The sequence below is a fragment of the Podarcis cretensis genome, assembly GCF_951804945.1.
Source record: "Podarcis cretensis genome assembly, chromosome: 5".
Lineage (NCBI taxonomy): Eukaryota > Metazoa > Chordata > Lepidosauria > Squamata > Lacertidae > Podarcis > Podarcis cretensis.
In genome coordinates, this window is record NC_137174.1 from 48,142,150 (window position 1) to 48,156,507 (window position 14,358).

At 42.8% G+C, this 14,358-nt stretch overlaps 1 protein-coding gene across 1 annotated transcript in view; it reads right to left on the reverse strand.

Moving 5' to 3' along the window:
* SEC23IP (SEC23 interacting protein) overlaps positions 1-14,202 on the reverse strand; it is a gene marked incomplete at its 5' end in the record, with an annotated part of 28,078 nt that extends 13,876 nt beyond the window's left edge. Inside the window, 11 exons of the mRNA XM_079976632.1 lie at positions 611-772; positions 1,162-1,280; positions 1,552-1,760; positions 2,680-2,821; positions 4,988-5,077; positions 5,863-5,983; positions 6,269-6,358; positions 7,505-7,698; positions 8,761-8,959; positions 9,828-10,342; positions 14,001-14,202. Of these exons, the coding sequence (XP_079832758.1) occupies positions 611-772; positions 1,162-1,280; positions 1,552-1,760; positions 2,680-2,821; positions 4,988-5,077; positions 5,863-5,983; positions 6,269-6,358; positions 7,505-7,698; positions 8,761-8,959; positions 9,828-10,342; positions 14,001-14,202 (2,043 nt within the window). The remainder of the gene's footprint in view (positions 1-610; positions 773-1,161; positions 1,281-1,551; positions 1,761-2,679; positions 2,822-4,987; positions 5,078-5,862; positions 5,984-6,268; positions 6,359-7,504; positions 7,699-8,760; positions 8,960-9,827; positions 10,343-14,000) is intronic.
* Positions 14,203-14,358: the final 156 nt, after the last annotated feature.

Sequence of the window (14,358 nt, forward strand, 5' to 3'; positions counted from 1 at the left end):
CGAAAGTTGTGACGATTGCTACGAGGTAGGCGAAAAAACCAAAAAGCCTAATGCCAAATGGAAAAATTCCTACCAGGCCCCCTGGACAACCAGGGCGACCAACCTAAGGTCCATAGCAAGGCCAAGGAACTAAGACCCTGAGCTTGAAGGGAGTGGAGGGTGGGTGACTCGCGACGAGATGACGGAGAGGAGAATGAGGCCGAGGAGGGGCTGGCGCCGCAGCACATAGGCTGCTGAACACGCCCCCTCGGAGGCACCTGGTTGGGTGCCTACCGATGGGCGTGGGCGCCAGCCAGGTGAGTGGGGGAGGCAGGGGGCTACCGCCCCCTGCTAGGGACGGAGCTCGGCCTCCCGCCCACAACCACTCCCCTCTCTTCCAGGGAGGAGAGTCTTTGCCACATGCTAGTGGTGACCAGGGAGAGCTAAAAGTAGGGTGCTCCCTCCCCCCCCTCTTTCTGCCACTACATCCTTACCACCCGCATGAAATTAGGGAAAGGACCACATGAAATAAGGTTAAGGTTGCCCACCCCTAGATTACACATTTCCATCTTTTGTAAAATTAGTCGGCAGTCCATTTTAACTTGCTACCTCCCCGTGCTAATGTAAATACCAGAGATTCTGTGTCAATCTTCTCCTTTTCAAATGTGCTGATGTACTCAGACAAGCTAAGCATTTCCAGGGTTCTTTGCAAGGTTGGAATATCGTCCTCCACATCATGCTCATCGTTGGAAAGAGAATGTACAGAACCAGCAGAATTAGACTCTACTGTCATCTTGAAAGAAAGAAAAATATTTGTGATAAAAAAACCAATTCCTAACAGTATGTGGAAGTCAAAGGTATATCCAGGGAAATGTAACTAAGCAATAGCCTTATTCAGGTTATTATTGCAGTGAATAAGAGGCCTGCCCGTTATGCATCACTCTTGACAGCTTCCCTGGGCAGAGTAACTTCGGCAGCAGATACCCTACCCAAAACCCCCAATCTTCCAGGGATCTTTATTTTGCAGGCAGCTGCCGCATGCAAAAGGCAGCCCATAAAGTATGTAGACAGAGCAAATTGACTAGGCTGTATATTTCCAGTGTTTTGAAGATGGTTTAAACAGTTAAAAGAGCCACTACAGCCACACAAGTTTTAAGGACAATTGCTTTTTAGCACAAATACCTGCTGATCATATTCAGCCGCATCCTTCCCAATACCATTGGCAGCGACAGAAGCCACAGAATTAACCGTGGAAGTCCAATCTTTCTGGTTGGAAAGGATATCAAATAATATTAAGGAACCTGGAGAAGCAAAACAAGATGTTTCAGGATAGCATTAATCTTGTCCAAACTTAAATAGAAAGACGTATGCTGACCTCTTGATCTGTTCTCTCAAACATATTTAGAGTTTCAGATGACCTAGAGGTGTTTCATGCATGCAAACCAGATTACAGCAATGGTGTGCCCAAGCAGTTACAAAACCAAACATTGGACAACATCTCTCAAGAACTGTGGAATTTTTAAAAATAGCTTTTTGTTGAAAAAGCTTATTATTTTTAAGTTGTAGCATTACCCAAACTATGACCAGCAACAGAGATTCCTCCTTTAAATTCAGGGTTTCTGCTCTTGAAAAGTGCATAGAGACGGTTCATTTCCAGTCCTACTTTATCCACAATCGTTTGACAGTAGGTGGGGCTACTGTAAAACAGTATGTCAAGCAGAGTCTCGTTGGTGAAATGACGAAGACGTCCAATGGTTGGCAAAGTTATTTTTTTAATATTCCTGGGAACACAAAATCAATAGATTAATAGCCAAGTCATTTTCATTACATGACTAAAGAGCTTAGCTAAAAACAGGATGATCCCATTAGCTATTAGTTACAGTCAACCTCCAGAGCAGATTTGGGGTGCAGTGCTTCCCTCCCTGTTCCACTAACATAAGCCTTAGTGTCAGCTGAGCAACACTGCTGGATACAGGCCGTACCATTTATATAGAGTCTGCACTATATAGTACTGTACTTTTCACTCTACTAGATGCCTTCGTGTATAAGATCCCCCCCTATTTTGGGGGACTCAATTTTAATGAGGGGAGATGGCCCAAAGTTGTTGAGCCCCTTCCCCCACGCAGCTGCAGGCAGGAAACACTCCCTAGATCATTTCCTGCGCGCAGGTAGGGAGTGTTTCCTTCATGCAGCAGCATCGAAGGAAGTTGCGCTCCAGCCAGCCAGCCGGTTGGCCAGAGAGCACCTCCCCTCATGACGCTGCCGTTGGATGTAACATTAAACTGCGACTAATCAATAACAGAACCAAATGCTTCTGATCTTATTGTAGCTCCACCAAAAAAGAGTGCAAGTCCAAGGCTGCCTTTGGCTTGTTTCCATTATGATAAGCCACATAACTCTTAACACAATTACGTTATGATCACTTTTAATAGCATTCGCTAAACCAGATTCAATGATCTCTTTTATTTTAATGAGACAAGTTATAGTGAGGGTTATAGGACTATTCAGCTTGTGGCAATTCATTCTCAACCTGCAATACACATTTGAGCAGTTTTCAGTTAAAACATTCTATCACATTATTGTCTCAGCAGCTCATCTCTGGGACAGTGATCAATGATCAAACAACAAGCTAGCCCTGCTGAAACAGATTAGAAGTTTGGAGAATAAGTGTGTTTTGGTACTTCAGTATTTTAGACCTACCTATCCACTCCGGTTGCATCTCCATGCAGAGTACTATGCCAGTGAACTGGCAGGAACTCGACCCTGCTCACTTTAAGCTCTTCTACTGACTTTCTAAAATGCGACTGCAACAATTTCAGAGACACTGTCCGAAAATCATCAACTTTAAAAATGGAAGAAAAGAAGAGGTTAATGGTAACTGCACAAATTGATACCCATTACGTGTGTTCAAATATATTTTCCAACAGTTCTTTACACTTTTGAAGTCTTGCTAATCTAATCAAAACTTTCCATTTCATAAACTGTATAAATAAGTGTAAATTTGTAAAACAATCACTACAGTACAAAACAAAAACTAAGTCATTAATTAGACAGAGCTAAAGTTTCACATTGTTTCAGTCTGATTTTGCTTTTAAAATCTCATATGACTTTGAAGTGATACCCATTTAAACATTAGAAAGCCACACTGGGAAAAGGCTGCAGAAGCAATTCTTGTATTCTTTCCTTCTGACTGAAGGGGTTGTCATGCCTTCTATTTACAAAATAATTACATCAACAAAACTAAATAATGCTGTTTTCCCCTCACTGACCACTGGCTAATCTACCTATATAGTAAACATTTCCTTCCCTTCAGAAAGAAAACAACAGTACATCTTTTCATTTCCCCTTCCATCCAAATATATTTTTAATTCAGTTTTAAAAGGATATTTTGATGCAGCATCCATTGGAGAGATTGAAAGCTGTTTCCACATGATGTCAGGGACTGGCAAGCCACTGATGCAATGCAGGCAGGGGGCTGGAGTCTGACTCAGGAGAGGGGGGGCAGTGTTTTGTGGGGGCCTGTACTGGCCAGGAGGCAAGAATCAGAGGCAGAGGAAGCTTCAGAGTTGGAGGGTAGAGAACAGGATGAGTCAGAAGAGGAGGAAGAGGCAAGAGAAGAGCTGGGTGCTTCTCTGCCCTCCGCTGCACCACTGTCTCCCAGAACCTTGAGGAAATTGAGAAAGTTTCCACACAGGCGCAGTCCTAAGCTAAGTGCACATAGCCTATCAAAGGGAGGTACATAAACTGGTGGAGGGTTGCTGCAATTTGGCAGGGGAATAACTGCCTAACCATTAGACTGATGTGTATAGATATTCAGAGCTGTAGAAGTGACTGGAAGTGTTACCTTTGACATAAATACTTCACTACCTGCCATGTGCATTCTGCAGCTGGGAAGCATCCTTGACACATGATATCTAATAGGTGGTGTGCCATAAAAACCTATGGACCCATGATTATATGCTCCTATGGCAAAGGTGGGGAATCTTTTTCAGGATAACAGACACATTCCCTTCTAGACCCCCCCCCTTCTAGGGGGCCACATGCCAAAGGTGTGCAAGGTGAGGGCGCAAAAATAGGTGGGGTGAATGGCACAAGGTGTGTAGGAAAGTGAAGGCAACACTTGCCTTTGAACAGTAGGCTACATTCCTGCCACATAAAAGTTTCTACACACATATATCTCCTGCCAGGGTTAATGGCGTTTCTCAGGTACAGAAACTATTTCCAGTTTATCAAAGTAAACAGAAGTTTTTTTTCTAGCATATTCTTTGTATGTGCAGAAGCTGAAGCTGGAACATTCTGTACGGAATTCTAGCTGGTCGGCACTTTTCATTTCTGCGAAGAAGCAAGCTGGATATTGTTTTGACTACATCTCACTTCAAGGTCACTGGGAACAAACATCAGCTACCCAGCGAACAGTTTCATTTTACTTTCGATTCTCTCTCTCTCTGCCTGGATTATTTCTTTCTCACTTTCAGTGTATTCTTGTATGGTGTTGGATTTTATATGAACTGCTTTTTTTGCTCAAGATGCACCTTGTCAAGGCTTTGACAAAGAACCGCAAGATTCATGCATTAGTAAATTATTTTTAGTAAATTATTACTAATGACTCTTCTGTTTTTTATTGGAGTGCACGCTACAGCAAGAGGTCTGCGACTCTGCTAATTAACCACTGAGCCAGGAAATGGGGGACTCTAATCCTAACATCTTCATACCCATATCCAAGCAAGCAATAGGTATTATCAGTTCAAGGACACACTGCAGAATGGTGTGGAACACAGCTGCTGAGAAGCAGGTTGGCGAGGTGGCAGAACGGGGTTGGGTACCCCTAGGGCCAGACAGAGAAACCTGGAGGCATGTATTCAACCCCCATGGTTTATGTTCCCCACTTCTGCATTAATCAACAATAACGTAACTTATCAATAATATATAAATGCTGACAAGAGTAAATTAGGACACAATAAGATATCAGCAAAAGAAACTCCTGCACACACACGGTCTAAACACACACCACATTCAACGATGCTTCTGAATCGCAGGTCACAGACAGGGCCAATGCCATGAACCATGAATACTAGATGATCGATTTGAGACACCTCACCTATAAAAGTGAAAAGAAAAAGCAACAGTTTTCATTAAATAGCAATGGGAATCTCTAGCCTTCTTTTTGTTTCTGGAATATAACGCCCATCATTTCTGACCACGCCAAATGGGTTTGATGGGACTTGGACTTAAGCAACATCTGAAGACCCTGAGGCTTCCTAACCATGTATTAAATGCTCTGGGGAAAGGTTGCTTCTCCAATCCAGTCTGAGGCCTTGCCACAAGAAACCAACCAGCATGGCCAATTGGCTTCCAGAGCAGGACCTGAACTACAGCACAACTTGCCAGCGAACTACACTGTTAACTGCATAGAGGCGGAAGATCCCCATGTTCCTCCTCACCCCCACACAACAGGCACAGGCTGGTAGCAGGGACCCACAGCTAAATTTTAAAAAGGAACAAGCTTAGGAAAGTGGCAGATTTTAATATAAATATTTATTGCCTTCAGATCATATCTCTAAAGGTGCATTTGTCTATTTCCATATTTTTGTTGTTGTTGTTCACCGCTTGGAGGACCATTTGGGATGAGGAAGCAATTTAAAACTTGTAATATTAATAAAGTAAGGAATAGATGGGAGGGTTCTCCTCCCCCAAATAAACCTGAATTTATCTCCATGGAACTACCTCATTAGGCCCCTTGCTGGCAAAGTCAACCAAATCAGAAAAGTCCAACAAACTCTGCTACACTTAGGGCATGGAAAAAGTATGGTCCGCATTCTACCCCATTATTTATTAAAGGGGGGGATAAGCTAATATGAGAGCCCTCTGTCCTAAACCACTCACCAACTGGAATTTCCTCATGATTCTCATCAATTCCACGTTTTACCACTCTTGGCCTAGTCTGCCCATCTTGTATGGTACCCCATTCATCTGGTATTGCAGAAGGCTGGAACTGAACTATAACCTGAAAAAAATCAGTGGACAACACACTACATTTAAACACTTGGAGTTGCAACCAGAGGTGCATTCAAGGAAAAGGGTGGGTGGAGAATGACTCTTCTGCATCTCTAGCCCCCAAGGGTCAGGAGATCCTGCAGAGTGGGATCAGTTGTGGCACTGAGGAAGAGACTGTGAGAAATTGGAAGTGGAGGCAGGCACCTTCTGTGAACAGAAGCTCAAGTTACGCTGAGTTTTACATACTGCTCTAACCACACATGCAATGCTATTGTGCAATAAAAATTCTTATTACCTTAGGATTATGCATAACAATAGTTTCTCCACCTGGAAATTCCAGTCGCCGATGCCACTGATTTGTGGTAACAGCTTTCTTATACTCTGCCTGGGGGAAAAACAGTTTTGCAAAATCATAAAGAAACTAAGCATCAAGATGTCATGTCAAAGGACAGTGCCATAAACAGCTTAGACCACATTCATTTATTGACAATCCTGTAGTATCAAAACTCCAATATTTTTAGTTTAGCTTGCACAACAGAACTTCCCCATTCTCTGATCCCCTCTGTAGTTCCTCATGTCCTTGAAACCTCCTCTGGAGGATCCCTCCAGCTTGCTGCCAGTACAGATTGGGGGGGCATGTGGTGGGGGCACATAGGGGAGGGGGGGAGAGGGAAGTCATAACACATGAGCAGAAATCTATTCAAACAATGCTGAATATCACTGTGTACATTACTGTTTCCATGTACTTATTCAGTGTTTTTCTAGCCTGCTTGCTAACCCAAATTCCCAAGTTGGCCTGCATTTAAAAATACAGAGTAGGAGCAAAAGGAATATGTATGTTTTCCCCCAGGCCTTAGATATTCTGCTACTCTGAGGCTGAATCTCAGAGTAGGTTGAACATCAACATAAAGTTCAATTTACCCCATTTAAAGACAAATAGCGGTAGTGCAGAACATCCTAACCTCCTTTATGTTTATTAGAAATATCAGTGAATAACCAGGACCATGTGGATGAATCACACTTCACTGATCTTACAACAGTATTTGAGATGCAAAATAATAACAATAATAATGTTGGTCATTGTACAACACCACCAGCAGTAACAATAGCAATAATACAGACCAGGATTTCTTCCACATTTTATCAACACTCCACAGTGAGTATTTTTTATCTTCCCATAAAATCTGAGCCCTTTCAAATTTCAATTTTCAGTAAGCCATCACACACATTTATTATTCAGTCAATTGAAGAAGAAGAAGAAGAAGAAGAAGAAGAAGAAGAAGAAGAGTTTGGATTTGATATCCCTCTTTTCACTCCCTTTAAGGAGTCTCAAAGCGGCTAACATTCTCCTTTCCCTTCCTCCCCCACAACAAACACTCTGTGAGGTGAGTGGGGCTGAGAGACTTCAAAGAAGTGTGACTGGCCCAAGGTCACCCAGCAGCTGCATGTGGAGGAGCGGAGACGCGAACCCAGTTCACCAGATTACGAGACTACCGCTCTTAACCACTACACCACACTGGTGTACACTCACCTCTAGCTTTTCGCTGAAATCCTCAGTGTAAGGAATAAACCTGCTGTCTTGATCTCCCTTATAAAACCAAGTACATCTTCTCACTTCAGATGGTTCTTCTTCCCAGTATACAGCTTTCCTCACTCGGTCATAGAGATAAACATCATAACGTCCTCCGTCAGTACTAAGGACAACATTCTCTGGATCAGGTTGCACTAGAAGCATTAAAAAATGTTTTATTAGCTTGGAATCCTTCAACTGATAAGCTAACACATATTTAGAAACAAGAAGGAAATATTCACTTTTCCTTCTCTTCAAATTTTATATTAGAACAATGAAACAGAGAGGTCAAACCAAATGTGTTACTGGGAAACTTGGCACTTTTGAAAGATTTCTAGACTTGTCACTGCATGTCTCTTTCCCCAGTTGTTCCACTATGTTCACTGGTGTGGATCCGAATGTAGGCAGTATACGACATACACAAGCATTCTCATAGGCAATAATTCTGTGATATGATTGTCATCTTCAAATATCTAAAGGGCTGCCGCCTGGAAGATGGAGCAAGCTTGTTTTCTGCTACTCCCAGAGGGAAGGCCCAAACCAATGGATTGCAATTACAAGAAATGAGATTCTGATTCAACATTAGGAATGACTTTATGACAGTTTAGAGCTGTATGGCAATGGAATGGACTCCATCAGGAGGTGGGGGACTCTCCTTCATTGGAGGTTTTTTAAAAGGAGATTGGATGGCAATCTGTCAGGGATTATTTAGTTGAGATTCTTGCATCCCAGGGGTTTCGACTAGATTACCCTAGTTGGGGTATCTTCTATTTCTACAATTCTGTGAACTGGCTACCAGCAAACTATGCCTTTCTAATTGCTCATATAGAAGCTGTCAAGATGAATGAAACAAAGAGCTGCCTATGAAAACAAAATCAGCACATGGGATTTATACACAAAAGTCAATCTGAAATCTGAATGTGGAACTGAACATATATCACGTTCCCATTTAAGAAACACCTGCATAAGGATATGTAAATATATGCAAATGTATACAGAAGTCTTCTTCAGCCTGGTGCCTTCCAGATGTTTTGGACTGAACACTGGTAATGCTGTCTGCAGCTGATTGGAGTTGCAGACCAAAACGTCTGGAGGGTACTAGATTGGGACGGGTTAGTATTTCTGCCTTCTCATTGTAAATCATCAGCAATTTGTTAGTCCTCTTTATTTTCAAAGCCAAAAAGCCATCACATAAATGAAAAGCACAGAGGCCTTACCAGAGTTATAAACTTCCTCTAGTGTTGTAGAATCTAAGACACTGAATGGCATCCATAGCTCCTTGTTTTCCACCTCCTTGCAATAAAACCAATGGGGCTGAACTGGCTCATATTGGTTATGTAGTAAGGTGGGAGGTGCTTTCACCAAAGGGCCTGCTGACATGGGAGCCACAGGCATTGGTGACTGAGGCGAAGAAAACTGAAAATGAAACCAGTTTAAATGTATACAATTCTTAATTTTAAAAGGTTATTATAAACACAAAATCCACTGCCCTCCAGATTACATTGATCATGTACATTATTATCATACATTTATTAAATTCTAGAATTGGTCAGATCCAACAAAATGATCCTGAGATTCTTCATTCCATACATTTGATTACTATGTCATTAAATACAAGCTTGATTCAAAGTGAGGTGCCTTCTCCAAAGCCCTCTATCAGCATCCAATTCAGTGTAGGTTATCAAGTTTAATGCAAAATTTGTGTCTGTATGTGTACGCATGTTTGGGTCAAATATTTGGGTCAAATATTTTCTAATGTCTATCATTTGATTTGCTTAAATATCATCAATAATCTCTTCCCTGATGGCTGATGCCAGTTCACAATTATTCTGGTACTATAGTGGTGCTGTTTTATAGATACATTACTTTATTTCTACTTTTTCAATGAAAAGCAGTCTAGAAGTGATTTTATTAACAAAAATTAAGAATATTCCGTCTAATCAAGAACAATCTTATTTTCCTATTTTATCTTTGCCCTGTGATCTGGCAGTGTTCTGTAAAGTTTCAGGGAATGTCTAGACTCTAGAGGGTTCCAAAAGGAAGCTTTTGTAGCATAGCTCTCATTGTTCATCATACTAAATTAATGCTTTAAAATACTGCCATTTCTTGTTTTGCCTATCAACTGATCAATATTTTCCAATTCTCTTTCCCTCCCCCTGAATTTAGTAATTACTACTTTGAACCAATGGAGGGGCTGGAAGATGCAGGGCAGGGCAAGCTAGGTCACAAGAGGACCCTTAAAAGTTTTACACCAATTCCAAAAGCTAAAAATCACTTTCCATACCGGTGGCAGTGTCCCTGGAGTCGCATACATGTGCATAGGTGGTACAGAGGCTGGAGGCTGAACGTTCTGGGTGGGTGTTTGTGTCTGTTGAAGTTGCGGTGGAGTGATGTAAGGATTAGCTCTACTGCTTAAAGTAGTATGGCGATATGGGTTGTAGCCTTGCTGCGATATGGCATGAGGAGGAGTTGAGAAGCCAGTTGGTGGAGGACCAGTGTATGAACCAATTCCTGAAGCAGGTGGCGCATTAAAAGGCTGTGATTTGGAAAGAGGAGCTGAGAAAGCATTTGGCCCATCTTGTGATCCAGGCAGAAGTGGGAGAGAAGCTGAAGTCTTAGAGAAAACAGATGTTCCAGCTTGGGGTGGGGATGCTGCGCCTAAGGATGGCTGCCCAATGCTTCCAAAGGGATCACTGCTGCTAGGAACTTGGGAGAAATAACTGAAAGTTGGCGGGGGGTTAGGATTTGCAGAAGTCTGCCCCAGGAAGCTGTCTTCTTCACCAACATCAGTCGTATCGTCTACAACAAAGGATACAAGGATTATTGAAAGAAGGGGAAGCTTATGTGGAGAAACTATTGGTAGTACTGTCCATTTTAAACATTTTCCCCCAAATAGGAAAATTTATCCAGTCCCATTCCTTTCTTGTTCACTGCAGCACATTATCTTTGGAGAACTGAGACTTTTCCTTGTATGAAGGTTTTCTGATTTCAGTTCCAAAAGCAGAGTTTTGAATCACCTATTAAATTGACAAAATCACTTGGCCAACTAACTCAATAGTGCTTTTAATGTGTTAGGCTTATGCATACATCATTACTTAAAAGAACCTTCTGAGACACGCTTTCAAATGGTTTGCATACCACACTAAGAGATGTATTCTCAGTGGTGACATTCCAGCCCCTGGACTCTTTCCATTCTGATATTCACAAATCATGAGTCTTAACATTTTTTGGAAGCACTGTGAAAACACTATTTAGATATATGTTTACTGAATAGGAATATATACATTTTTTAAAAATAACACATTCTGAGTTCATTGTGCTTTTAACATTTCTCACAAGTGTTTGTTAACAGTGTGGTGTGATTCATAGAGCCTGCCAATTTGGGATACATGCAGGAATACACACTGTCAATGTGCATCCCTATTGCCTGTACCTGCAGATGAATTTTAATTGCCCAGACATTTACCGTATTTTTTGCTCTATAAGACTCACTTTTTCCCTCCTAAAAAGTAAGGGGAAATGTGTGTACATCTTATGGAGTGAATGCAGGCTGCGCAGCTATCCCAGAAGCCAGAACAGCAAGAGGGATCGCTGCTTTCGCTGTGCAGCGATCCCTCTTGTTGTTCTGGCTTCTGAGATACAGATTTTTTTTCCCTTGTTTTCCTCCTCCAAAAACTAGATGCGTCTTATGGTCTGGTGCGTCTTATAGGGCGAAAAATACAGTAACTCAGTTCTTTAGAACTGTGCTTTCACCCTTCCCCCTGGATAAATTGTATACTTTTCTTTTGTAAATTATTTCAAATAGTAACAAATAATGAGAGTCTTCAAAACAGATTGTCAAACATTGCAGTGTTGTTATTTTATTTCCGCTCTTTAATATGTCTTGCTATTCTGTCTTTTACACTACTGTCACATTTAGACATGAACACATTTAGAGCAAATACGATTTTTTGAACTACTTCCTCTTACATAAACCTAGAATTTTCAAATGACATTGCTAGCATAAAATACAGATTATTCCCAAACATAATTAGCTATAACATAACCTTCATTTGCAATCTCTTGCACTGCCCAAAAAGGAATCCAAGCTTCCAAAGGCCTCTGAAATGAAAAATATCAATGTCTATACAGTGGTACCTTGGTTTACAAACTTAACCCGTTCCGGAAGTCTGTTCTTAAACCAAAGCATTCTTAAACCAAGGCATGCTTTCCCATAGGGGCGAGGGACTCAATTTACACTCAACAGGAAGCAAAACATGTTCTTATTCCAAGGCAAAGTTCACAAACCAAAACACCTACTTCTGGGTTTGCAGCGTTCTTAATCCGAGTTGTTCATAAACTAAGCTGTTCTTAAACCAAGGAACCACTGTAGCAATGTCTAAGATGAAGCATTTTGCTTTTCCTAAGAGGTTTGGGGGAAAATCACAATCCACAATTTTACCCTATTAGAAGAACAGAAAAGGTAGGACTTCTGTCTAATTCGCACCAGCAAATGTTTTATCATCAAAGGTAGTCACATCATCTTCAATAAGCACAAGATGAAAAGAACAAGACATGCAAATAAACAAACCCTACTCTAAAAAGCTCTTAAGCACAAATAAAAAGTAGTGAGGACTGGCTGTGTAGCATGAGCTGCTGGATTTTAGAATGCTGCCTAAATGGAAGGCAGCCACAGCATAAAATCTTCCTGTAATCCAGTGGAACAGGCAAAATGAAAGTGGATGCCAGGGCTCCCACACTGACAAGATAATCAAGACTCCAGCCTGAGGGATTAACGAAGCACAGAGCTTGTTATTGTTTTCACAAAGAACTGCAACTCTCTGGAGGAGTTTGAAAACACCCAGTGACAAACTTTCCCCAAAATTCAGCATAAGTAATTATATTCTCTTTAATGCTCTTTTAGCATGAGCTTGATCAGCAGGTGTAAACAGGCAAGTTTGCCTGTTACCATGTGTGCTCAGTATCTGCATTTATCATGCATAGTTATCAGCAAAAAAACGTAGTCCTAAAACTAAATATTACAGGACAACACAGAATATACTCAGCAGCCAAGCACCAAGTAACAGTGGCCACAATCAGTGTTAAGAGTGTTATCATCTAACCCGCCTGTTAGTACAGCAGAGTCATTAAGGATGTAGCTAGCCTAATTCAAGATCTACCTAGTATTCTCTCAAAAAATGTTGCCCCTAGGAAATGCCTCACCACTATAAGATAGGGATAGGAAACTGAATCCAGCCAACAGACTGGATCCTTTCCCCACTCCCATTCCCCAAGGGCCAAGGTTGACAAGTGAGCCAGGACTTATCCTTGCAGAAGCCACGTTAGTTCTGCTTCAGCAAAGCTTTTTCTTTTATATACTTAGTTATTTCATCTTTAGCAATACTAGTTTGCGATGCTATAGCCTATAATTTCCAGGATCCCCCTTGGGTCCTTTTTTAAAAAAAAACAAACCTGATGTTACATTAACAACTTCCCAGGCATCAGATTTGGAGGCTAATCTCCATACATCCATGTGCTAGTCTCCCATGCTTCTCAGTGTTACAGACCCTCCATAATCTACTCCCTTCCCCAAAGCTCCATCATCAAGAAGTTCTCCCAGCCACGAATCACCACCATAACATGCCTGTGCCTTCCAATCCTTTGTTTTAAGAAAAAGTATATACAAATGCCCAACTCAATCTGGAAACAATACTTATTAACTGGGAATGCCCTTCCCCCACCTCACCCCCAAATTCGTTGTCATCACCCAACGGGAAGCAGAGTGGCTCCTTAAAAGACCTACCCTTTCATTGTTATGTAAACTTTTATGAGCTGCAGTCATGGATGCTCGAATCTGGCAACTTATAGACAGATGCAGGGGGACGCATACCCCTAAACATTTTGTGAATCTTTGTACTTTTGTACATTTGCTGTATTTTTTCCCCCGATGTGAACTATAAAATGGTGATTTTCTTGAGTCAGAATGAGAATACCCCTAAACTTGTTTTTTTAATTAAAAAAGAAGAAGCACTGCTTATAGGGAAGGTGAGAACAGGACCAGAGCCTGTGTGACATCTCTATGGAAAGGCTGAGAGGCGACCATTCACATCAAGAGCAACTGGTAAAAGACCTGCAGGCGGCTCTTGGCCGGTCATGCTTCCGGCTCATAGACGCCACTAGCGGGTCCGACGTCTGGCACGAATTAAGCCACGACACCTTCTCGATCACGGGTTTCCTTTCGGAGGCACGCAAGCCACTTCCCTCCCAAGTCCCTCCAAAGGCAGCACTTTCACACAAACAAGCTTCCCGTGCCTATCTGCCCAGGTTGCGAGTCCCCCGCGAGAGGAACGGGGAGATGGGAGGCACCGCCTGCAAACAAACGGGCGCGCCTTTTCACCTGCCCACGGGTGCCTAGGGTGCCTGGTGTGTGTTGTGGCGGAGGGGGGGGGGACCTACGAAGATGTCCAAGCCGAGTTACCTGCGGGCAGGAGACCAGGCCCCGAGGCGGCGGCGGCAGCAGCGGCGGCAACTGGAGGAGGCGGAGGGGCAGGGGCTTGGCTGACGGGGATGAAGGGAACCGTGAAATTGAACTCGGTGGCCGAGGAAGAGAAAAGCAAGTTCGTGCCGCCGCCAGCCGAGGAGGGGCCGCCAGCCGCCACGGAGGCTTTCGGGGTAGCCATGGCTGTGGCGCTTCCACGTCTCCGGGCTGCCTCTCGGGTTCCTCTGGCGGCCGGGCCGGCCCCTTCCGCCCGCCTCTAAGATGGCGGCGCCGGCGCCTCCCCCTCATCTCCCGCCAACCCGAGCCCGCGCTGAGGGGAAGGGGGAAGTGAGGCGGA